The 26,687-nt window shown below is 44.8% G+C and overlaps 1 protein-coding gene across 2 annotated transcripts; it reads right to left on the reverse strand.

Moving 5' to 3' along the window:
• On the reverse strand, positions 1–26,687 carry FBLN7 (fibulin 7). Of its 2 annotated transcripts, XR_014562764.1 has the most exons (9): positions 26,225–26,684; positions 20,235–20,394; positions 17,242–17,412; positions 8,745–8,870; positions 8,177–8,314; positions 5,971–6,108; positions 4,608–4,746; positions 1,777–2,604; positions 1–1,716 (listed from the first exon to the last, which is right to left on the reverse strand). XR_014562764.1 is itself a non-coding variant. In XM_083733628.1 (8 exons), exons 1-8 carry the CDS (start codon positions 26,297–26,299, stop codon positions 2,232–2,234), a joined length of 1,320 nt encoding a protein of 439 aa, XP_083589754.1. In that variant the 5' UTR covers positions 26,300–26,687; the 3' UTR covers positions 1–2,231. The 2 variants fall into 2 exon arrangements, 1 of the variants encoding a protein (XP_083589754.1); XM_083733628.1 differs by having other exon boundaries at positions 1–2,604; positions 26,225–26,687.

Consider the following 26,687-nt stretch of genomic DNA (forward strand, 5'->3'; position numbering starts at 1 on the left):
TACAAACAAGGACATGTTTAATGGAATTGTGTTCCCCACATCCCTTTGACTAAAGATATCAGAGTTGGAACAAAATTATTATTATTTTGGAGCTAGGGGGTGGACACAGAGCAGAGAGAGTGTAAACAGATCCTTATAAGAGCGATTTGCATATATATCCCACTAAACATAATAGGCTTCTAGAAGTAGGAATACCTCAAGGAACCATAATGGGGAAATACATTCATTTGTATGTCGGTTCTTTGGGGTATTCCCAGTTATAAATACTGTTAAATTTAGTGGGATTATGAAGCGGGGGCAAGCAAGGTGCAAATCCGGCAATTTACTATTTAGCGTAATAGTGTTACATGCCACCCCAGTCTCTGAGTGGTGAAAGAATCCAGGGGTTCAAGGCTCTTTTTCGGGGTTCAGTTTCCTTGGAATGAAGGCCATAGGAGACTGTGATGCCTCTTGGATAAATCGTTTTATTTACACATATATACAACCTGAGCATAAGATGGAGGGGCTCGCAGCATTAACACCCCAATCTTGCTTCTCTGTTAGTTATAGCTTTGGATCCAGCACAGAGCAAACATGTCTCTGCGCCTACAGTGTCCAGCCTGATTCTCCCTCTTTAAGACATGCTACACCGGCTATTATTCTCCTTCCTAGCAGCTGGGGGGCAGGGAGGCCCACACACCTGTGCTATGGCACAGAGCAACCTCTTTGGTTATGCTAATCGTGGTGCTTAACTAGTCAGCCAAAACCTTTACCTAGCAAAAAATGACTTGTTTGGTAAGTTTGCTCCCCTACGGTTTACCCCCACAGATACAGGATCCCGATAATTGGAAGGGACTCAGGGCTCCATCCAAACTCATAATAATGGCTTCTACCATTCACCATCAAGGCTTAAGATTCAGTTTCCTCAAAAGTGTCCCTCGAAGCTATTATTTCACAGGCAAACTATGAAAAAAATATATTCAAAATTTAGTTCTGAAGTATGGCTGGAATGGTGAGTTTGTTGCAACGTAATTTAGAACTGACCCAGCTCAGTATTTTAGGGAGCGATCCTAGAAGACCCACTTACCTTGGAGTAAACCCCATTGAACTCAGCGAGACTTACTTGGTCTGAGAGTAGATGTGCATAAGATTGTCCTGTTATGGTTCCACTGATATCAAAAGGAGGTATGTGCAGTGTAACTCTGTGTACATTGACTGGAGAGTTAGGCTGCAAACCGAACCCCACTCTCAGATATTCTGCCAGAATTCAGTAGGACTGGCTTCTGATTAGACATGGCTAGGGCTGTACGTACGAAATCAGTGGTGCTCACTACCAGGCAAACATGCATAGGTTTGCACTGTTAAGCACACCATTGCTTGTCCTTCCCATTGAAATAAACAGGAATTAAAAAGTGTTTCCATGGTTGCTGAATCATGCTCATGGTTTGTGACATCAGATCAGCATTAGTACTCTACAAACAACAGAAAGTAGAATCAGATCCCTTGCAACACATATATGATGTTTTTGCTCTCATACAGCATCAGAGAGAGGGACAGGGAGAAAAAGAGAGATGACCTGTACTCCTCCTTAGTTGAACTTCTGCTTGGGATGAGGGCAGAATGTCTGCATTAAGGACAGGTTGTCTGTATATGTGGCATGCTGGATTGGCTAACAAAGGGCAGGTTAGACTGCAGCGGTTCTCAACCTGTGGGTCCCCAGATGTTGTTGGACTACAACTCCCATCATCCCTGAGCTCTGGCTTTGCTAGCTAGGAGTGATGGGAGTTGTAGTTCAACAAAATCTGGGGACCCACAGCTTGAGAAAGGCTGGGTTAGAGTAAGGGGGGTGCTGGTCAAGTTGGGACACCAACCATAGTTGGCAGTCAATCATATTATTATCCCTCCAAGACACTCAGTACATCGAGTGTTTAAAGTCAAACAGGGGTAGCCAATGTGGCACCCTCAAAATGATGCTGAACTCAAACTCCCATCAGCAGCCCGCAAGATTGATGGAAGCTGTAGTCTAACAGCATCAGGAGAGAGCCATGCTAGCTACCCCCGGAGGAGAAGCGGAAAGGCGACAGCCATTATATCTGAGGCTGGCATTAACACAGGCAAGTACCCAGACAGCAATGCCTGATGCCGTCTGTTCCGGCTTTTGTAGTACAGCTGGTGGTTAGAACCAAAAGTTCTGGGTGAATAAGAGCAGGCTGCAAGCTGCTTCTTTTCCTCCCCTGTGCAAACGGCTTCCGTTAAAACTCGTAAGCCGACACGAAGACGGTAATCTTCGAGACGTGCTTCGCTTGGAAGGTGCGGTCCAGGTACTCGGTCATGTCGACTTCCACTTCTGTGGTCTGAGGGCCTTGCAGGCTCTGGACGAGGATGAGCTCGCCGGTCTGCCTGTCCGAGCGCTGCATGACAAAATGGCCCCTGCCGTTGCCTGCTGCGATCCCAAAGCGCAGGCCGTCGGGGCCAGGCCGCCCAGGAGCCGATGCGGTCGCCATGCGGAAGAGGGTAGTGGGAGTGACGAGGTTGGACGGCAGAGGGAGGTAATGGAAGGAGATGGTCTTTGGGGCATGGTGGCAGGATCTGCTGTCCATTGGGCATGGGTTCCGTTCGCATTGGCTAGGAAGGAAAGGGAGGGGAGATGCATTTATTTCTTCGTCATATGGAACATCTTTACATCTTGCCCTCCCTCTAGTCTGGAGCACAGGGCTGCAAACAGTGATGACAATAAAGCAGCAGCGTAAGTGAATCCGGAGGCGCTGAGTTGCCTCCAAGATTGAGGGTACCCAGTGCTCAATGCATTTGCAGGGCGTCACACGCATTGCATGTTGGGCATTGTGTGTGTGCGTGACAATGCATGCACAATGCAGGAAGCCAAACACTCTGGAGGAGCCAGCGCTGGACCTGTGCTGCGCATGTGATGTCACACACATGCACCACATGCAGGGCGCTATGAAGATGAGGAGGGTCCGATCCCCTTAAAACAAATATCGAGGGGGCCAAGGCGCCTTCAACCCCACAGAGTTGGTGTGCCTGAGCGAATCAAAAACCAGAGCGTTGGATAAAATGCAGTTAGTGCCAGTGAGAATATATGTTGGGCCGGCATACCCCTAACATAATGGTCCAAACACTTGGACAAATATCTAAACAATATATTAAATCTTTTTTTTTTTTTTTAAATACTGCTAAGATTTAGACCCCAGGAGGTCTTTGCAGAATCTTTAACAACGGCTTTTCTTCTTCCCAGCAAGGCTCTGAGATGTTGTTGGATTCCATACATGTCACCCACCTTTGTTTTAGAGTCTGAAGGTGAAATCCAGATGGCCTTAGGCACTTTTCATTTCCATTTATTTTGAAGGGTAAAAAATTGGCATATTGGATTGGAATTCAATGTCACACTTTGATGAATTGAGCGTTCCATCTGCACAAGGGTTTCTGCTTGCCAGCTGGAACAATTCCCCCCCCCTTCCATCACCCCCATGCTGTTCTGGGGATTCTCCCAACCACCTCTCCAGCCAATTTCGGGGGGCATACAGCAGGAGAAGAGGCAGGGTATGTAAGGTTTCTGCTGATGGGGCTCATGAGGTGAATCCAGCCCATTACAGTGAACACCACTAACCTAACCACATCTACTCAGAAATAAGTCCCATTGAATTCAATGGGCTTAAAGGTAAAGGGACCCCTGACCATTAGGTCCAGTCGTGACTGACTCTGGGGTTGTGGCACTCATCTCGCTTTATTGGCCGAGGGAGCCAGCGTACAGCTTCCGGGTCATTGGCCAGCATGACTAAGCCGCTTCTGGCGAACCAGAGCAGCGCACAGAAACGCTGTTTACCTTCCCGCCAGAGCAGTACCTATTTATCTACTTGCACTTTGCGTCCCAAGTCAATGGGCTTACTCCCAGGTAAACGGGATTAGGACTGCAGCCTAAGGCTGAAGACACACTGTACATTTAAAGCACATTTTTCATCTGTAAAGAATCCTGTGAACTGTAGTTCACCACTCACAGAGCTACAGTTCATCGCACCCTTTAAAAAACCACAGTTCCCAGGATTCTTTTTGGCAGCGAGGAAATGCGCTTTAAGGATATGGTGCGACTGCAGAATAAACCTCTCATGGAAATCAATTGGCTTTAAAGGTCTTTAACTTCATCTGGATTGTGCCCAAAAAGTTGTCTAAACTCAAACAAAGCTCCGTTTGCAACTCACAGCGATGGTGCATAATCAAGGCACAGAACATTGGCCCTGTATCAAAGAAAATATAACAAGTAATCTTACTGGCTGGAGGGGAAATATTCATAAGGTTGTCGTAATGTTTGATCACAGACCAGAAAACAATATGCCAACAGCCTGGATCATCAAGATCTTTTGGTTCTTAGTTTTAAAAGAAAGGAGCTGGAACTGCACAGTGGGTTTTCCGGGCAGTCATCATTTCTTTCCTTATGCCCAGAGCTAGGGCCGGCTCTATCATCAGGCAGAGTGAGGCAAGGGACCAGGGCAGGGAGTATGATGAGGTGTTGGAATACAGAGCTCACTCTGTGCCATCCATGACCTGCCCCAAGTGCCTTAAACTAGTCTACTGCTGTCAAAGGTGGCAAACGACAGATTCCCCGTTATACTTACAACGGCGATGTTTTCACATAGCTGATGTTTCCACTGGGCTTGGGGCACTCTGGATTAACACACTGAAAGCTTCCTCCTGTATTAATGCACGTCGTTCCCCTGGTACAGTTGTGCAATGAGAGAGCACACTCGTCGATGTCTGTAAAACAAATGGAAACATGAAAAGCAAAGGACCAGAGTCAATGGTTTAGGTGACGCGCTTAACACAGAAAGGGGAAGGTATGATCTTCTCCACCCTTTTGCTCTCAAGGCCAGTGACAATTTGCACATTCTAACTGTTGCACAGAAGTTCCACCTAAATCCTTTCTATGTACATGAGAAGTATCTGGAGCTGAGCTCTGCCAATGAAGTTTTCTGCAAATTGGTACCCTCTGACCTCTTCTTTTGGTGGTGCAAATCCTGTTTCCAGATGATGGCCTAAGTGGTCACTCCATAGATATGAGAAGACCCAAGCCTAACTCTACCTCATAGGGTTGTAGCAAGGATAAAATGCATGGATAGCTTAGTCAGTAGAGCGTGAGACTCTTAATCTCAGGGTTGGGGGTTCAAGCCCCACGTTGGGCAAAATATTCCTTACATTTAAAGTACCCCCCCCAAGAATCATGGAAACTGTAGTTTACCCAGAGCTATAGCATCCTTAACAAACTACAGTTCCCAGGATTCTTTTTGGGGGACGGGTATGTGTGCATCAGATGTGCTTCAATTGTACGGTGTGCATGCAGCCCAAAGTAAATAATGAGCGGAAATATTCCAGTTTGATTGGCTTGTGGACAGAAAATATTTTAAGCTGTGCAATGTCAGTCTGCTTCCCTTACACAAGAAGCTTTAATTTTAGAAATAATAACAAAAAAGCCAATCAAATCCCAGCGATTAGCTCTGTTTTAGCATAATCTGAAGGTATTTTCTGTAGCCAGCGGGAGCACAGAGTGCATGCTTCATGCATACAATATCACTATTCAATTCCTTTTGGCGCTTGACCGCCATACCTCCCGACATATCTAAATGGCATTACAATGTCTACCTTGTTTCAGCGGGTCTCTCTCCCTTGGCATTAACAGCCAGAATTTTAAGTAGCCGTGCATTACAAACCGTTACAAAAATCTGGCTTCTTGCACGGCGTTTGGGAAGTCCAGCTTCTATTCTGTTAGCATTTCCTTGCATTTATAGTCATAAAATGTACGCGCGCCTAACCAAGTCCCTGCTGCTAGGAGAGAATGTGCAGGATTGCAGCTTAAAGCCTGGTTGCAGAGAAACAGACTGCACACAATCTGAGCAGTTTTCGGGAACCGAAAAGTCTGCCTGAAGCCTGCACATTTTGTCATTCAGCGTCTGCGAAATGCCATCTGCCTCATGCTAAAGTCACCTTCACAGCTTTTCCCGTCGCTGAAGATCTGGTATCCTCTGGGGCAGGAACAGCGGTAGGAGCCAGGAATGTTTATGCAGGTGTGCATACAGAGACGAGGGGCTCCCTCCAGCTTGTAAACTTCACATTCATTCACATCTGCAAGGGGGAAGAAAAGCAACGTTATTTCTGCTTGGACAAATTTCATGACAGGCTGCGCAAGGGGTGTGTGTGCGGAATTCTGTGATATGCTACTGGTGTTATATATATATATATATATATTAGCAGCATAAATTTTGCCCTTCCAGATCTATGAACTGTGTGGGTTTATTCAAAAGCACAGTCCCTGGTGCTTCCTGCTGGATAACAATGTAAGGAGAGCCTTGCTGTACAGATCTGATTCTTAAGTTGCTGGCCCGTCTTGAAATTGCCTGCCGCTGGAAAACTCTGGAGGGCCTTTTTGTTAAAGCCTGGGATGCTCAGCTTTGAATGATAAATTGGCTCAGGAATGCAGGCCATTGTGCAGATAACAGCAAGCTTGTTCCCGCCAGTAGTTGCCTAAGACACAGTGACCTGGGAGTGACCCAAGGCAGTCCGCAAGGTGGTGTTGAAACCCTTTGGAATTCGTTATTATGTGTGGCAGAGTTTGCCGCCTTCAGACATTTTATTGCCAAGATGGTGCCTTCAGCCCATTCCGGCTGGACTAGCTGTTGAATCTTACTTCTCAGTACCTGTGATGAGAAATCACCCTCTACCACACCTGAGGAGCAAGGCTAGTTCAGAGGGCCAAGGATAATGATGATGATGATGATGATGATGATAATAATTTATTTATACCCCGCCCAAAACACTAAAATACAATAACCTATTAAACATTAAAAGCTTCCCTAAACAGGGCTGCCTTCAGATGTCTTCTAAAAGTTTGGTAGTTATTTTTCTCTTTGACATCTGGTGGGAGGGCGTTCCACAGGGCGGGTGCCACTACCGAGAAGGCCCTCTGCCTGGTTCCCTGTAACTTGGCTTCTCGCAGTGAGGGAACCACCAGAAGGCCCTCGGCACTGGTCCTCAGTGTCCGGGCAGAACGATGGAGGTGGAGACGCTCCTTCAGGAATACTGGACCGAGGCTATGTTGCGTAGGATGATCCCCAGGGGGAATGGGAGCTTAGGAAGAATAGCTCTGGGGGTGCCCAGTCTTGCCTGTCAGCACTTGCCATTTGAGGTGGTGCTTTGTCTAACAATAGGGCCGGCTGGCCTTTTGCCTTCTGTGGAACTTCTGGTTCTTATCCCCAACTGAAGCTAAGGTTGGACTTCTATGTTCACTTGATTTTGGAGTAATCCTCTGTGGTACTTGTTTCCAGGTAAAGGTGCTCATGGCTTCACCATGAGCTCAAGTGTGTGTGCTGCAACTGCGTTTCATTTATTGATTTAAAAATTGTATAAAACCCCTTCGCTTTTCTAAATCAATTCAAATGGATTTGCATTGTACACATCAATATTGATTCCAAGTCTTCAGTCAATTGGGTTTACACTGGCAAATCTGCGCCACTCACGCTCAAGAAATGGAGCGAGATAGATAGAAAAGTAGTAGAGAGAACCATCTCATTGTCCGGATCGGTTGTTTACTGGTTCACACTGATAAGCTCTTTTTAAATATGCTAGGGGACGATTCGACCTGTCCCCAGTAATCAATGGATAATTCCAAGGTTTTTAATGTCTCTGAGACTGGGCACCTGTGCGTCCACCCCACCAAAAAATAAACATGCAAAAGCAAAACTAAACTAAAAAGCCCAACAAGGACTGAAGATACTTTGAAGATACAGAATTCTGGTTGATTGTTTGGGAAGAGTTGGGGGAGAAGCGGAAAACTTTAAGAGAGAGGAAGAAAAGAATGGAGTACTGGAACCCTTACCAGAAGCACCCCATGCTGCAATAAGTTGTTGCAGTTCCCACTGGTTCAGCCCTTCTTTCCCTTGTTCTGCCTTCCCTCCCATTGTCAACTTTCTTACTATTGGAATTTACAATGTTAAGCTTCTTGGATCAGGGATTCGTTTTTTTAAAAAACTTGCGTTACTCTATAACCCCCCCCCCCCAATACAGCACTGAGAGTCTATAAACAAAGGCCACACCACCATATTCTGCAGTTTAGACATGGCTTTAACTTCGACAGGAAGCCGAAGCAGCTTGTAGCACCAGACTCCTCAGAGATCTCTTGCAATTGCACTCTTACCCTGGCAGATGCTGTTTTCTGCGGTGCCACTCATGTGGAAGCCTGCTTCGCAGCTGCACTGCTGCATCCGGTCAAATTTGGCGCAGCGAGGTTTACGGCTGAACGCCGGATCATCTGTTACGCTCCATTCTGGTGGTACTAAAGGACAAGTGGGGGAGGGAAGAATCCGCCTCCAGGACAGTGTAAAATCCCAAACCACAAATGAGAAGACATCCTTACTTTTATTTTTATTTTTACGAAGCTAATAAAATGGAGTGGAGGGGGAAACCACACATTACACACAAAGTGTGGGGACGGAGATGGGCAAAACCAGCATTCCCATGACAAGTCCTCTGCCTCTTTCTGTGTAAGCTTTTTGATCACTTCCTCCACATGGAGGGAAAGGATATCAGTGGAAACCAGCGACTATGGCTATATGGTCAGTGTAGCTATTATTGAGCTAAATGAGCAAATGGTCTGACTCATTATAATGTCCTCTGTTTCTAGGGCTTGCCCTCCCCTCTCTCACACATTAAGGTTTAAATATTCCTCTTTCCCACCCTCCTTAACCCCTTACCACAATACATACCCGTCTGCGTTTGATATTGGCAGTTGGGGCCTGTCCACTCCTGGGGACAAAAGCATTTGTAGTGTTCACCTCGGTCAACACATGTTCCTCCATTCTGGCACAGGTGACTGGTGCAAACCCCAATATCTAAGGAAAGGCCAATAAAATAAGGAGGTTTCAGAGCTTCAAATTATTTCCACAACCCATAGCCTGCTTTTGACGTTCTTCAGTGAAAGCCTACAACATTTTAGTACAAATTTCTCCTCATAATTTTCTTTTCGGTATGAAATTTGGATTAAATCTACTGATTTTTCTCAAGCATTTCCCTCTAATTCCCCCCCCCCCCATCCACAAGATCCAGACCGCACCTCATTGGCTACCCCTGCTCAAGGGCTACCTGTGGTGAACACAACCGACAGCAATATGGCGGCTATTTGCATGTTTGCAACAAGGTTAGGCAGCTTCCCCCTGGTTTTGCAAATGCGCATATCCTCCCTAAGGTAAAATACACTTTAATGGAAGAAGCAAAATCTTTTGTTTGTAAGAGCTGGCCAGATTCGCTCCTGCCCCCCCTTAAAAAATCTCTATTCACCTGAGGCACCCTTTCACCTCTCCCTGGCTTATTATGTGTTGAAATAATTAGCGCAGTGGAATTCCTTGAAGAAACAGACTGCGTGAGTGAATGCCTCATGGATTGCCACTGCTTCCCATCTGCCAAAAAGCCAAGCTCCCCTGATCATCAATAGAATACTCTAAATAATCAGGGGTCGCCAGACCATGAAGTTATTGAACAAGCAGCCAAGGAGTTGTAGCCGAATTTTTCCACCCGCTCCTGCTTCCTTGAACTTTCTACAAAGCCGAGATTCTCATCTGGCTTTCCGTGCTGAGTGTGTGCACTAGGCCTCATTGACACCTGGGGTAGGCAACGTGAAGAGAACCAGACACTGCCCAGGTGTCCTAAAGAGAACAAATGGTGGCTTTTCACCTGCATAGATGCCAGCTACCCAAGGAAGACACTGGCCATACTTAAGCCATATATGCAAAAACACTATGATACCACTTGAAACAGTCATAGATTCATAGACTTGGAAGGGACCCTGAGCATCATCTAGTCCAATCCCTGCAATGCCAGAAGAAGCATACAGGAATCGAACCTGTGATCATGCCATTAACAGCGCCAGTGTTTTTCAACCTTTTTTGGGCAAAGGCACACTTGTTTCATGAAAAAAATCACGAGGCACACCACCATTAGAAAATGTTTAATATTTTTTTCTTTAATGGCAAACAAAAACGTTGCGGACCGTTCTCTGCTCAGCGGGAATCGATCCGCTGATCCCCGCTGAGCCGGCGGATGACAGCTCCGTCTCCACACTGTGTGCAGCGAGGGAGATGTCAGAGCCCCGCTGCTCTCTATGGGGAATCGGATGAGAGCGGACCACCTGTCTGCTCTCATCCGATCCCATCCGATCTGATCCCCACCCAGGACGGATGGAAAATAGGGTGGACACAGTCCGGCGCCCGCCTAGTGGGCGAAAATTTGACATTTTTTAAAAAAATCTTTCGAATTTTTCAATTTTTCCCATGGCACACCAGGCAACATCTCGCAGCACACTAGTGTGCTGCGGAACAGTGGTTGAAAAACACTGCTCTAACCAACTGACCTCTCTACTACTGACAACCCCCAAAGGGTTATGGGAAATGTAGTTTCCTTAAGAGTGCTGAGAGTTGCTAGGAGAACCCCTACTCCCCTCCCAGAGTTGCAATTCACAGAGTTCCCTGTGAAGAGGAATCAATAATATTAATAATATTAATAATAATTGAAATTGAATTGAAATTGAAATACTTTATTGTCACTTCTACAACTTGTATACAGTGAGATTACATGAGCACCCCCCACTCAGCTCTCTTAGTCTTAATTCCCCTTGTTTACTGACGCACACCCACCAAACCCGAAAGTCGGTTGCCCTGTTGTTATCTTTTCATTCAGCAGCCTAACAGCCCACGGATAGAAGCTGTTCTTTACCCTGTTGGTGCGACTAATCATGCTTCTATATCTTCTGCCAAGAAAGTGCCGGCCAGGGTGTGAATCATCCCTGAGAATTTTCCTCACTCTCCTGAGGCAACATTCTTCCGCCATTTCATCCAGCGGATTCACAGGACAGCCCATAATATCTTGTGCTGTATTCACCACCCTCTGTAGGCACTTCCTATCAGTTGATGTCAAACCAGCGTACCACACTGTGTTGCAGTATGAAAGGACACTTTCTATTATGGACCAGTAGAAGGAGATCATCAAATGTTGATTGACATTGTTCTTCCGCAATACTCTGAGGAGATGGAGTCTCTGTTGGGCTTTCTTAACCACCTGGGTTATATTTATTTTCCAAGTAAGGTCTTCACTGAGATAAACTCCTAGGAATTTAAAGGAAGAGACTCTCCACACAGCCCTCCCTGATGTACCCCACCCATCTGACTAAGTTTCCCCAGCTACTCTATAAAACATAATAAAACATATAAAAACATAATGAAACATCAAACCTTAAAAAATTCCCGATACAGGGATGCCTTCAGATGCCTTCTAAAAGTGGTGTAGTTCTTTATCCCCTTGACATCTGATGGGAGGGCATTCCACAGGGCGGGTGCCACTGCCGAGAAGGCCCTCTGCCTGGTTCCCTGTGACTTCACTTCTCACAGTGAAGGAACAGCCAGAAGACCCTTGGAGCAGTGGCGAAGCTGCATGCTCTGCTACTGGGGGTGGAGAGCAGGTGGGGGCATGGCGTGCCGCCTGTGGGGATGTGCCCGGCGCATGGGGGAGCGTGTCGTGTGTCGGGGCTGCAATGGCACCCTACCGGAATAGTGGTGCCGGGGGCAGTCTGCTCCCTCCGCACTCCTGGTCCTCCGCCAGTGCCTTGGAGGTGGACCTCAGTGTCCAGCTGAATGGTTTGACCACTCTGAGAATTGTAATTCTGTGAGGGTGAAATATACTCGGAGTCGAGAGTGGATTTCATGCTCTTTATTCAGCTCATAGTGGTGAGGAGGAATGGAAGTTCCCTCAGAATGTCTGCTTTATATACATTATTTACACAATGGGCCCCACATGATTGGCTAATTCCAGGATTCTCCTGTAGGCCAATCAGGTTGCGGATTCACTTCCACCTGGAGCTGGATTGGGTGGCTCCTGTGGACCAATCAGACTGCTGCATTTTGGATCCTATTCAACTCAGTACATAACAGAGGACAAAAGGGTCTCAGTACCCTTAAGAATTACAGGTCCCAGAATCCTTTTGGAGGAGCACTATTACTGTTTACAGTGGCATCATGGTGATCTAAATGGATGTTGTGAATGGGACCGCTGCGGACAATGGCAACTGGGCTAGAGGCCAACGCATCCCCATCAGACCTCTCTATCCAGCCCTCCTGCCTCTTCACAGGCGACACCCCCTTTTAACCCCATCCACTTTTCCTGTGCTTTTGCCCTGCTAGGATGTCTCCTTGAACTCTGGTCATGCCTCTTGGTTGCATGGAAGAGTTTGGATTTGATATCCCACTTTATCACTACCTGAAGGAGTCTCAAAGCGGCTAACATTCTCCTTTCCCTTCCTCCCTCACAACAAACACTCTGTGAGGTGAGTGGGGCTGAGAGACTTCAAAGAAGTGTAACTGGACCAAGGTCACTCAGCAGCTGCATGTGGAGGAGCGGAGACGCGAACCCGGTTCACCAGATTACGAGTCTATCGCTCTTAACCACTACACCACACTGGCTCCCATGGATGGAATTGTGCATAGAAACCAACTTACCGTACAGAAGTAGATTTCATTGCTTTGCACCTATTGGCTCTAGTCCCCCTACCACTGCCATGTGGCCTCTACAACATTGCCCAGATGAGGAATACGGCCCGTGGTCTGAAAAGCAGCTCCCCACCCTGTTCTAGAGTCACATCTGGCTGGCTGTCTAGCGCACTGTGCCATAATCTCTTTAGAAATGTCTGTCTTCTTGAACACAATGGAGAGTGGCAGGTCTCTGGCCTTCGCAGCCGCTTGGTCGGCCAGCGGCTCAATGGCTCATTAGCATTTTGCACAATGAGGTAGGAATTCACTTAAACAAACAGCGCTGTCAATGCACAGGGGCTTAAGCACCCATGGAGGAGCGTGTGAAAATGTAAACCACACAGACCAGGGCGAAGAATTTTTGCATCGAGTTAACTGAGCGAGACAAAGTCAGGAAAATGGATGCAAATCTCCCACACTATGATACACACTAATTTAATCCAATGTTTGAGATGGCAATCTCTCCATTAAATGGCAGTGTGTGGTGAAGAAGCAATGTTAACAGGAAATAAAAATTTGCTAGCCATAACAATCCATTTATTTGCTGTTATTTACCTGCCCCTTGGATTTCCTCATATAGTTTAAGGTGGCTTACAAATATAGTAAGACATAGTGCAATAAAAACCAGCAACATCTCTAAAAAGGAGCAATAAAAGGCAGCTCCCATGATCAGGGCGTGGCTCATGGGAATTGTAGTCCAAAGGATCTTGAGGAGCACCAGTTTGGGGAAGGCTGAAGGAGAAGAATTACATGTGCTACAAACATTTTTAAATATTCTAAAATGCTAAACAGGGGTTCTAAGGCAGTATTCCACAACCTTGGATTGCCAGCTGTTTTCAGACTACAATTCCCATCATCCATGACCACTGGTCTTGCTAGCTAGGGCTGATGGGAGTTGTAGTAAAAAAAACAACCAGCTGGGGATCCAAGGTTGTGAAACACTGTAAGGGACGGAAACCAAGCAAGGAAAGGGTTTTCTGGCATGGAGATGATTGCTGGTGGGATTTTTGCTGGTGGGATTGTTGTGTGTGAGGCTGCTATAAAAGACACAGGAGCAAGGCCAGAGGCCAGTTTCTATGGCTTATTGTAGTTAATTTCATTCCCCAATTGCATTTCAGTAAGCAAAATACAAGGAAGGCACACTTTAGGGATAAGTGCAGGTTCAATTCAGAAGAAATTTCTGTTCAACCCAGAATTTTCATACTTGAAGCTTCAAAATAAAGAAACCTTTTTGGAGAGTCAAAAGACAGCTAGTATGTTTAAAGAAATGGTATAAAGAATATGCAATTTACTGTGCATTAATAATATCTTGCATCGCTCAGGATTCCAGCAAAAGCAATTCTAACAGTCGTAATAAAATTAGTCAAGAGATTTCAAATGGGATGGGTTAGCCATCTCTTTTCTGCACCCAGAATCACTGATGGGCTGCAGTGGCTACACGGCAGATATGCTATTTGTCTGCATCATATCTTTTTGAATTCCTGCCTGTATTGTATCCCTTTCGAAGCTGTCACACACCCTTTTAAAGTACAGTTCTGCGTTCAAGTCTCCCTACAGCTAAGAGGCAATTGCTGTTATAGAGGCCTCCCAACCAACATGCTGCATCTGGTCCCTTAGTCTGGTCTCAGATTGGCCTTTCCCAATGTCCCTAGTCCCCATCTGTGGTACAGTATTGTAGCCAGAGGTGGGAATCCTCTGGCCTGCAGGTTTAATTACACAAGGCACAAGTTCCTACTTGATCCAAGAAGCCATTTCCCCTAAACCACACCCACTTTATGTCATATGTGCTGGCTGGGGCTGATGGGAGTTGTAGTCCAGAGCATCTGGAGGGAACCAGATTAGAGCAGGAAAGCTCTAAAGCAGCCAGCAGTAGAATCCTAGTGTGCAGAGACCTTGGAGTTTAAATTCTCAGCAGAAGTTGAATTTGCTGCAGAATTCCCTGCTGGAGGAGTACGATTTGTTCTGGATGGACTCTTTGAGTTTGGAAAATGAGCTACATTTATTGCAGGAAATATTTACTTTACTGAATTTATATCCCACCTTTTTCTCCAAGGAGTTCAAGGTTCTCCCAATCTTCATTTAATTCCCACAAAAACTAGAAGCAGGTTGAACTGAGAGGCAGAGCCCGGCTCAAGGTCACCCAGAGAGGTTTGTGACCAGGTGGGGATTTGAACCCTGGTCTCCCAGGTCCTAATCTGACACTCTAACCACTGCACCACGTTGGCTTTTGATAGGAAGGATCCTAGTTCTATCTAAGATGCACAATGCTTGGTCTTCCATCTCAGTGGAAAAGAGCTTCAAGTATGTCTGCTGTCGTGGCATGGATAGGGTTGCCATATGTAAGCTTGGCCAAAAAAACAACAAAAAACAGCTCAACAACCTTTCTGTCCCGATTTGAAATATGGCATGGAGGAGAAGGAGAAGGGAGTGCCATCAGGTCAGCAGCCCAAAGAGAATTAATACTGAAGGAAGAGCAAAAGTTGAGCATAAGTACTGGAAGACACAAGACCTACCCACTCTGGAAGAATGGCAGATGAAGGTGATGGACTATATGGGATTGGCAGAAATGACTGGCAGAATCCGAGACCAGGGAGAAGAGTCGGCGGAAGAAGATTGGGAGAAATTTAAAGACTATTTACAGAAATATTGTAAAATTAATGAATGTTAGAATGATGTTGGATAGAAATCAAGTGGTTTCCAGCTGTCATGCTTTAAGAGAATATGAAAAAAAAAGGTTTAGAAATAGGTACAAATTTAATGGTAAGGATTTGCTGAACTAACAATCTGAATTGGAATACAAAAAAGGGAGGTATGAGGAGATCCGGGAAATAAGTTAAAGGAAAATAAGTAATGGAAATTCTGTGTGTTTTTAATTTATTTTTATTTTTGTATTTTTGTTATTTTTTTCTTTTTACTTTCATTGTATTATTATTGAAAATTTTAATAAATATTCTATAAAAAAAAGTTGAGCATGAATAAGCTCGGAGAGTCTTCTCTATGCTTCTCATGTAGGTACACCAGCCTACAGTGTAAGGAGAGTTGCACCCTGAGGCTTCCATCCACGTCTTCCCTCTGTGGTTTGACATTTCTACCACACTTCTCTTGCCTTCTTACAGCTACAGGCAAGCACAGTAACAATGGCTGTTCAGAAATATAAAATGCGTGTGTTATGCCAAATGCCTGCTCATCATCAACAGAACCGACTTCTGCCCAGTAAACATTTTTTTTTAATAAGGGTAATTATGTATGAGTTTCTCGTTTGCCAATGTGGATAAACCTCACGTTGGTCCCCCCTCAAAAAGCACATAAGATTAATTACTGTGTTTGTGCCAGTCGATTTCTCAGATGTTGTCATCTGTTTCCTAGTAATAAATTGCCTATTAAAAGTTTTGACATATGCTTGGATCTGTAGCCTCACACACAATGAACAACAGTCGCGTGGATTTAGAGCAATCGGCAACAATTTGGGCACAACAAATCCATTCTGTGAAACAGCTTTTTCTCTTTTTTTTCTTTTTGCATTGCAAAGAAAGCCTCCATTGGCATCAATGGCAGTTTACCCTGAAATGCAAATATCAGTTTGGGAAAGCATTCAACTCTCACGCACCCCTTCATCCCCATCCCTGCAAGTAGTCCTAAGGCTGATCAGCTTCCCCTACAAAAATATGCATGTTCAGTGCATTCAAATTCACTTCTAGTTTGGCCCTAACCCTGCAGATCAATGATTAGTAATGCCTAAGGATAAATGCCAAAGTGATAGTCTTCTAACCATATGTGGCATTTGTCTGTTCGTTTAAAGCCTGTCTGTACAGGGGAAAAGAAAGGGTTAAAATGTAGACCAATAGGAAAGCTGGAGGCGGAGCTTACATGTGTATAAAAGGGCTTAGCCCGAGGTTTGTTAGAGTTGTTGGTGGGTAGTTGGTTGGTTTTAGTGGGTTGGCTGGTTGGGAAAGGCAGTTGGAGAAGCAGTTGGCAGGCAGTTGGTAATAGAGAGACTGTTAGGGCAGTGGGTTCTTGCGTGAGGGGAGGTAGAAGAGATAGAGAGAGGAAAATAAGACTAAGAAAGCAAAGAGTAACAATGTTTGGAATGCCGTAATAGTTTGTTTGTGTCTGAAATAAAACACACTCCTCTTTATTAACTTGAGAACCAGACTGAGACTGAAGTGATTTTACTGGGGAGGACCTGGTTGGTGGCAGTGGATTAGTGGTGTACGGATTAATAGTCCGTGAGACGACCGGGGGCTCCGTATGAATGCCACACCATATAATGTGCAAGAAGGATTAGGAGCCTGTGACTCTCCAGATGTAATTGTACTCAAGTTCCCATCAGCCTCAACCTGCATAGCCAATGATAAGGGCTTATGGAAGCCGTAGTCCACAAGAGCCAGCACTGTGGTGTAGTGGTTAGAGTGTTGGATAGGACCCAGAAGACCAAGGTTCAATTCAGTCATGTAGCTCACTGGATAACCCTGGGCCAGTCACTTCCTCTGAGCCTAACCTACCTCAGGGTTGTTTGAAGATAAAATTGGGAACGGGGAGAACCATGTATGCCACTTTGAGTTTCTCCGAGGGAAGGTGGGATACAAATTCAACCATCTTCAGCATCTGTGGCTACTCCTGAAACAGCTGTGTTTGATAATCTGAAGGTGAGTGTTTATGCCCGAGCCAAGGGAATAAAAAAGTGAATTACCTGTGCACTCAGGAACATCTCCTGTCCAGCTGCCATTTGGCTGACACACTCGAGAACTGGAGCCGACGAGTTGGAATCCAGGATCGCAAGTGAAATGAACTTCATGGTCCACCATGTTCTTGGTGCCAAATCTTTTGCCATTCAGTGGGGCATCCAGGGCAGGGCAGAACACTGTGAGTTGGGTACACAAAAATAATAAAAGACATGGTTAGCAGTGGGCTCGTAATCTGGTGAACCAGGTTCGCTTCCCTGCTCCTCTACATGCAGCTGCTGGGTGACCTTGGGCTAGTCACACTTCTCTGAAGTCTCTCAGCCCCACTCACCTCACAGAGTGTTTGTTGTGGGGGAGGAAGGGAAAGGAGAATGTTAGCCGCTTTGAGACTCCTTAGGGTAGTGATAAAGCGGAATATCAAATCCAAACTCTTCTTCTTCTTCTTCTTAGAGAAAAGAGGGCAAAAGCATCACCATCACAGAATCATGCTGGGATGCAGGGGTGTGGTTAGGGGGTGTCTCAGGGGGCCAAGACCCATGTCTTTTACAATGGGCCCTGGATCTTGCACCGTCCCAGCATTTTACACCCATAAGGTAAAGGGATCCCTGACCATTAGGTCCAGTCGTGACCGACTCTAGGGTTGCGCGCTCATCTCGCTCTATAAGCCGAGGGAGCCAGCGTTTGTCCGCAGACAGCTTCCGGGTCATGTGGCCAGCATGACTAAGCCGCTTCTGGTGAACCAGAGCAGCACACGGAAACGACGTTTACCTTCCCGCTGGAGTGGTATGTATTTATCTACTTGCACTTTGAGGTGCTTTCGAACTGCTAGGTTGGCAGCAGCAGGGACTGAGCAACGGGAGCTCACCCCGTCACGGGGATTCAAACTGCCGACCTTCTGATCGGCAAGTCCTAGGCTCTGTGGTTTAACCCACAGCGCCACCCGTGTCCCTTTTACATCCATAGTTTTTTTTTAAAAAAAATGTTACTTGTTTTGTTCGAAGACTTTCCTACCTCTATATCCAAGAGAGACTAACAAATGTCATTTAATAAAAGGCGAAAGATTTATACGATCTGAAGAGAAACTTTCCTTGTTGGGCCGAATTGCTGCTATAAAGATGAATGTATTGCCAAAGATGCTGTTTTTGTTTCAGACTCTACAGATTGTGGATAAAATGGAGTGTTTCGGGAGGTGGCAAAGAGATATCTCGAAATTTGTCTGGCAGGGCAAAAAGCCCAGAATTAAGTTTAAAATACTAACTGATGCTAAAGAAAGAGGGGGGTTTGCCCTGCCAGACTTAAGGTTGTACTATGAATCAGCAGCTTTCTGCTGGTTAAAAGATTGGCTGCTTCTTGAAAACACTGATGTTTTAGATTTGGAAGGTTTTAACAATGCTTTTGGATGGCATGCATATTTGTGGTACGACAAGGTTAAAATTCACAAGACCTTTAAGAACCATATTGTTAGGAAAGTAGTGTTCAATGTCTGGACAAAATACAAAGACTTATTGGAAAATAAGACCCCAAGGTGGCTGTCACCTATGGAAGCTAAGGCTCTGAAAAGACCCAATATGGAGGTCAAATGGCCGAAATATTGGGAGATACTAGAAAAAGCTGGAGATAATTGGAGGCTACAGAGTTTGGAGAAACTAAAAGATAAGGTGCGAGATTGGTTACATTACGCTCAGATTAAAGAGGTTTTTAAATTGGATAAAAAGCTAGGTTTCCAGGTGGAAAAATCGAAGTTGGAAACAGAATTGCTAGAACCTAAGACTAAGGTACTTTCAAGACTGTATAACTTGCTGTTAAAATGGAACACACAGGATGAAATGGTTAAATCAGCTATGATAAAATGGGCACAGGACATTGGGTATAATATTATGTTTGCTGACTGGGAAAAGTTATGGACCACCGGTATAAAATTTACGGCATGTAATGCCTTGAAAGAAAATATTATGAAAATGATATATAGGTGGTACATGACCCCAGTCAAGCTTGCAAAAATATACCACCTGCCTGATAATAAGTGTTGGAAATGTAAGGAGACTGAAGGAACGTTCTTTCACCTCTGGTGGACTTGCCCTAGGGTTAAGGCTTTCTGGGAAATGATATATAATGAGCTGAAAAAGGTATTTAAGTATACCTTCCCTAAGAAACCAGAGGCCTTCCTTTTGGGCATTGTTGGCCAGAGGGTGTTAAAGAAGGACAGAACATTTTTCATGTATGCTACAACAGCAGCAAGGATACTTGTCGCCAAATATTGGAAAACCCAAGATTTGCCCACGCTGGAAGAATGGCAGATGCAACTGATGGACTATATGGAACTAGCAGAAATGACTGGCAGACTCCAAGACCTGGGAGAGGAAGCAGTGGAAGAGGATTGGAAGAAATTGAAGGACTATCTACAAAAACATTGTAAATTACATGAGTGCTAAGAAGGATGCGAGATTGAAAGTAACACGGCTCCATTAAGTTAGTTGAAAAGAATATGAGAATAAGTGAACCTAAAGAGAAAAATAAATTTTGAATAATTATTATGTTTAAATTGGGTAATTAAGATTTAGCTAAAAGTATTCAAAGTTAGGGACATAATATTGGCAATCTATAGAATAAGGATGGAAACAAGGTGATAAATTGCGGATTAAAATTGTATAATCTTGGAATGCAGGAGCGAGAGATGTGAGGAAGTCCAAAAAGCGAAGGAAATATGGATATTACAAGATGTTAACTGTATTTCTGTTTCTTTTTCTGTTTTGTTTTCTGTTTATTTTGGTTTTTTCTTTATTGTATTAAGAAAATCTTTAATAAAGTTTATAAAAAAATAAATAAATAACAAATGTCATTTAATAATGGATGAGCAGTATATAGGGGTCATATGACACAAGGAGCCAATCGGGGTCTATCTGGTCCTATAACGCTGCTGGCTACGCCCTGGGTTCTCCGTCTGAGCAATGTTGCTCCTGCTCTTGCACTGCCATCAGTTTAGGCTTGTTGTTTTAATTACCAGCTGGTGGGTCAGGGGTGGTTTTCATGACTGTGTTTTGCAGAGTCGTCAGCCGGTGTTTCATGACACGGAGCCCCTCGGCAAATCTCGTTTCCTGCCCCTTTAGAAATTGCTGCATTTGGCGGATGGCAGTCAGAAGCTGCTGCTTGTTCATGCAGTTCTGTGGGAAACACAAAGACTTTAAACAGCTGGATCAGGCCTTTAAATGTGCCCTTATATGTACGGCGTTAAACATGATGGTTGAGTACAATTAGAAAGCCATTTCCCCCAATGTCTTTGTCAGGAGTGCGTGCAGGAGCCGGGCCCTGTAACCAGTAGGGCTTCGCAGGACTGGGACCTTCCTAAGTTTGTTCTGGAGAGGCAAGGCACGGTGGCACAGGTGAGGCCGCTTGGTAACTCACTGCACCTGGTGGCAAGAGCCGGGAAAGGATATAAGGTCAGCATTTCCCTTCGGCTCTTTGCCACAGCAACACATTTCCTGCCTTGCTGTGTTTGGCTCCTTGCTTTCTGATCCTCGGACCCCAGCTCCTTGGCTTCTTGCTTCTTGACCCTCAGACCCTTGACTTCGTGACTCCCTGCTTCCTGACCCTCAGACCCCTGGCTTCTAGACTCTCATTCCTGTTCCCACCCCACCATCTTGCCCCCGGTCCCAACCTCCTCAGCCGGGACTTCAATCACCCATTGGCTGGACCGTGACAGTCTTCCCCACTTGATTTGTATCATAGAATCGTAAAATTGTAGAAGGGACCTTGAGGATACAGGAATATGTAGCTCTCCCATATGGGAATCGAACCTGCAACCTTGGCATTATCAGCACCACACTCTAAGCAACTGAGCTATCCTGACCTTCCTGTACCTCCTTCAGGGAATCCACAGTACCAGCCTTGTAAGGCAGAATTAGCTGAGTCATTGCAACCTGCCCATGCCACCCACCAAGATCTGTAGCTCAGTGGAGCACAGACTTGAGCTCAGTGGTCATTTCACACATTATATTTTTTATAGCTGGAACCTGAAACAACTTGTGTACTCACAACATTGTAAGACATGTGTCAAGGACTGGCTGGACAAAGAGGAGTGGTGGGAGGCACCAGCAGGGGAACCCCCAAGGGAAACCTCAGAGGAGGAAGGCTCAGAGCCAAGGGTTTGGTGGTGGGACACCAAGGAGAGGTCAGAGGGAAAGGACTAGGAGGCAGGGCTGGATGCTGAAGGGGCAACAGGATTTAGTGAGCAGGAGGAACCTGTGACAGGGAGCAGTTCAGACACCGAGGCTGAAGCAGAGGGGGACTGAGAGGCTACTGAAGAATCCAGGGAGTCTCCCTCTCCTGCTACAACAAGCTCCCCTCCCTGCTGGTCTCCAAGAATGTGCAGGATAATAAGGATAAGGAGGAGGGCAGAGCAGAGGCCGGAGGTGGGCAGATGCAGTTTGAGACTGCTTAGGAAACATCCGAGAGAGGAGAGCCTTAGAAAGGGTTGAAGGCGGGGACCTTCAGTCCTGGCAACTGCTTCATAGAGGCAAGATCTGCTTGGAAGTGTTGCTGAGTTGTATGCCATGCCCCTGAATAAAGAGTTAATTTCACTGACAACCAAGCCCTGTGTCTTTCATGCTGACCTGTGTCTCATGCATGTGACAAATGTGTTTCAAAGCAGTTCTGATGTGAGCAATGGTTCCAGCAATTGCCTGGGAACTCTGGCCAGCTCCATGCAGTGCTCAGGTTGAATGCTGTAGGATAGTAGAACTTAGATGTTGTTTCAGCAACAGCAGTTCTTAGGCTGAGCCTTATGGAGGAGTCAGCTCCATCATCAGTGAAAGGTCACTTTTCATTTAAAGGGCCCTCGCCTTCTGTAACATTAGTCAACTCTGACAGAGCAGGTTGGCTGAGGCTGATGACAGTTGTAGTCCAAAATATTTGGAGGGTTCCAAGCTGGCAGAGACTGACCTGGTTCAACATTCAAGCCAGGTGACTGTTGTTTGGTTGCCCTGAGACGTTATGCTTTTGAATAGGTTATAGTTTTCTTCTACTACTGATTTTGTACGGTAATTCAGTAGTATTTATGTATTATAAGGGTGCATTTCCTATTGATGGAAGTTGCCCAAAGCAGGAGTTTTGCAATCTGTTTTCTGCTGATGGCTGCATTCTTTGGCAGCCACATGCAAGGGGTGGGCAGGGCCAGGGACAAAAATGGGTGGAGCCACTGCTCCCCCCCCAACACCCTTCTCTCTCTCTCTCTCTCTCTCTTTCTCCTCCCCACCTCCATTTCTTTCTTTCTGCCACACTTGTTCTCTACAAAATTGGGCTGGGGGTGTTTGAGTGTTTTGTGGAAATTGTTCAATTTGGTCATGCATTTTTTAATATTTTGTTTATTGTTTATGAGTACGCTTGTTGTGTTGTAGTTATGTATTTTTTCTATGTTGTAAGTCACCTATGAGCATGGTTTGAACTGTGGAAAGGTGGCATAAAAATAAAGTTATGTATGCACCAGAAGAGGACCAGATTGCTCTTGCCAGGGGTATGAATTGTACAGGGATTTTTAATCAGGCTAAGAGCCATACAAGGCTCTAGGACTGAACGTTGCCTAGCCCTGATCTATGGCTATTTACAAGACTGGCAGAGAACAAATTAAATGTATTAGTGTAACAACTAAATCTGTTGTTGTTGCTATTAAGATAGCGTGAACTTTTCCTTGGTCCAACAAATGTCAGAATACAAGGCCTTGACAGGGGCCAAGAGTCATAGCTGTCAACTTTTCCCTTTTCTTGTGAGGAATCCTATTCGGAATAAGGGAATTTCCCTTTAAAAAAGGGAAACGTTGACAGCTATGCCAAGAGTGGCTAGCAAAGCCGTGAGCTGATGAGATCATTGGCATACGACTGTCATTGTCACCATGCTAGCATGCATGGCCTGACCCCTTCCGATTCTCCTCCACTGTGCTAATCAATATACAAAACTGGTACTGGCCTTTCCAGCTGGGCCAATGTCCTGGCAGCCAACTTTGGAAGTCAATAATATTGGTCTTCTTGGCAGGGTGTTGTACTTGACGGTGCAAGGGTGGAGCCGGGATGAAATCTGGTGAGTGGTGTGTGGACCATCAGGTGATATGGCTGGTCACACATGTTTTGTTTTGTTTACTGGGTATTTGGCTGCCCATGACACTTGGTCTCCTTTCTTCCATGGCGACAGGCTTGGTGCAAAGTTGGTGGGTCTCTTGTGCTAGGCAGCTCCTTAACTGGTCCAGGCCCCCCAAAAGCACCCAAATTTTCCAACTGCTAGCGCTGACTTTGTCATGCTGACATAAGCAAAACTATGAGTGTCTGATTAAAACAACAACAACAACAATAGTTATTTTCTGCTTTGTATCCCACAACATGCTGGAAGAGCCCCCGGAATCACTTTTAGTGTCACGTGAGAAATACTTTCATGTAAATGACTGCCAAGAGAGCAAATGGAATGCAAGGAACTCATTCAACAGCTGCTGCCCCCTGCCTTTCCTTTATGCCCTGAGAGTGCCAAGTTGTTCAGTCCTGTTTGCCTCCTGCAAGAAAGGAATGTTACCTATTGCACAAGGGATTAATTCATCTGTTACGCTATCTAAATCCTATATCCGCTCAGCCATAAATGCATATCTATTGGTCTGTCTGTGCAAGTGTTATGTATTGAGTTGAATAGGATCCAGAATGCAACAGTCTGATTGGTCCACAGGAGCCACCCAATCCAACTCCAGGTGGAAGTGAATCCGCAACCTGACTGGCCTACAGGAGAATCCTAGAATTAGCCAATCATGTGGGGCCCATTGTGTAAATAATGTATATAAAGCAGACATTCTGGAGGAACTTCCATTCCTCCTCACTACTATGAGCTGAATAAAGAGCATGAAATCCACGCTCGACTCCGAGTATATTTCAGCAAGTTTATCACTATCTGTCCATCTATCGCAAATAGGGATGTGCAAACCTGTCATTTTCAGTTTCTTTCGATTTCCCATTTTCCCAGCCTTAAGTTCAGTTTGCCTATTTCTGCATTACTTTGAATAAAAAAGTCAACATGAAAATCAGCATGCATTTCCATGCAGGGTAAGCCTAATATATGCATCTCTTTTTCTTTTCTTTTGCAATTTTGCCTATTATACATATGTTTGCAAGCAAATCCATAGGTTAATATAGTCCCGTCCCCCCCGTGCACTCTTCTTAGTTTGAAAACTGCATCGTGAAATCCAGAGAAGTGCAGGTTTTGAAATATAGCTGGGTTTGCAGGGCGGCTTGCACTAAAATCAGGCAAGGTCAAAGTAAAATGCGAACTGAACAAAATTCTTCTTATTGCTGATCGCACATGCACAGACACACCCACACAAATGCTGCTTTTGCTATGAAAGTGACTTTCTTTATCCATTGCACAACTTCTTCACCAGGATCAAAAGTCAGCACTAAGTACTGGGACAGGAGCCAGTCAAAAAGGAATGACTGCAGACACAATAAACCTGACATTTCCTTACAATTTGAATGAACAAGAATTTAATTGCCATGTTTTATATGAAGCATGTTCTCGGGGTTTGGGGAGTGAACAAGTTTTCTCTTGCCAAAGACTCTTATCATATGTAGCATGCAGCAGGCATTTTTTTAAAAAGTCGTACTGGATACCTTTATAATAAGCTCTTTGTTAAAGAGTTATTTTTAACCTGGACTACTGCGCTACAGTTAAGCATAATAAACTTCATCACTGTGCAGCTCGCTCAGCCCATGTTGATATTCCTGCAAAGTGACTTAAACTCACAAGCTCTGCAATCACTTGACTGCGCTGGTTTATTCAGGCATTAACGGAGGAACAGGTTGAGTTTCCTAATCCAGCAAGAGGGTTGCAGTTGCATTATTGGCAGGGATACAGGGCAAGAAAGGTAAGAATTTTCAGAGGCAGATAATTTGCAAAAGTAATTACATGCCCTACACTTCTGGAGCTGCATTCTTCACCTCAAACAGTGTCGAGGAATTCGAGAATTAAGTGATGGGAAGGCTATCTTTTTCGTCTTCAAATTTCTCCTGATGAAGATTTGCATTTTAGTCTGGACTGATGGTGCTTATTTGGCCTTGGCCTGGCCTTGTTTCCTGCGTGTCTTTTCTGATTTACACAAAATATTAACCACACCTCTTGTCGTTGGTGTGAAGTTGAAAATTAGAGGATGTGTATCAAAGGGCATTAGCAACCATCATTTTACTTACCTGTTGTTTTTGCAGAAAGAGACACATGAGGCCGGGGAGGGGGAGCTAAAATAAAGTCCAGCCTTTTAAGCAAAAGTTAGCAATAATAATAATAATAAAAACCCACCATTTGTTTTACTGTCAAGGGAAACATGTCCTTTCTTTCATGCATTACATTTATAACCCCTCCAAGATTTTATAGATGTTAAAGATAGATGATAGATAGATAGATGATAGAGATAGATGATAGATAGATAGATAGATAGATAGATAGATAGATGGATGATAGGTAGGTAGGTAGATTGGTAGATAGATACATAGGTAGGGAGATAGGTAGATAGATTAGATAGATAGATGATAGATAGATGATAGGTGATAGGTAGGTAGGTAGATGATAAATAGATAGATAGATGATAGATAGATGGATGATAGGTAGGTAGGTAGATTGGTAGATAGATACATAGGTAGGGAGATAGGTAGATAGATTAGATAGATAGATGATAGATAGATGATAGGTGATAGGTAGGTAGGTAGATGATAGATGATAGATAGATAGATAGATAGATAGATAGATAGATAGATGATAGATAGATAGATAGAGATAGATATAGATAGATAGATATAGATGATGATGATAGATAGATAGATATAGATAGATAGATATAGATGATGATGATAGATAGATGATTGATAGATGATAGATTAGATAGATAGATAGATAGATAGATAGATAGATAGATAGATAGATAGATGAAATGTTATCCAGACCTAACCAGTTGTTGTTTGGGAGAATGAGGCTTACCTGGGATGCTCGAGATTCCTGACATGATGTTAGGCACAAGAAAAGAAAGAGGCTGTATTGCAATCCAGAAGGCATGGTACTATTATTCCAAGATAGGTAGAGAGATAGAAAGAAAAAACTCTTCTCAGATTGCACAGGAACACCTGGCAAAACACTTTCCTCGACAGCCGAGTTGCCCTGACTGTAGATCAGGAGGGAGAGAGAGCACTCCTGTGCTCAGATCAGAAATGACTGCAACATCACACAGCAGGTTTTCCAAAGATCCAAAGAGTAAAAAAAAAAAGAGAGAGAGAGAGAGAGAGCTCAGTTTCCACCTCTCATTGGTAGGCTGCTTTCGCTGCCAGTGTGCTGCCTCCTAGGAGCTGTCCTCCACAGAAACACACCCCAGAGAGAGAGGGAGAAGTTGAGAGAGAGAGAGAGAGAGAGAGAGAGAGAGAGATATCTTGCAAAATTGCATCTCAGA

Source organism: Podarcis gaigeae (genome assembly GCF_964106915.1).
Source record: "Podarcis gaigeae genome assembly, chromosome: 3".
In the NCBI taxonomy this organism is placed as follows: domain Eukaryota; kingdom Metazoa; phylum Chordata; class Lepidosauria; order Squamata; family Lacertidae; genus Podarcis; species Podarcis gaigeae.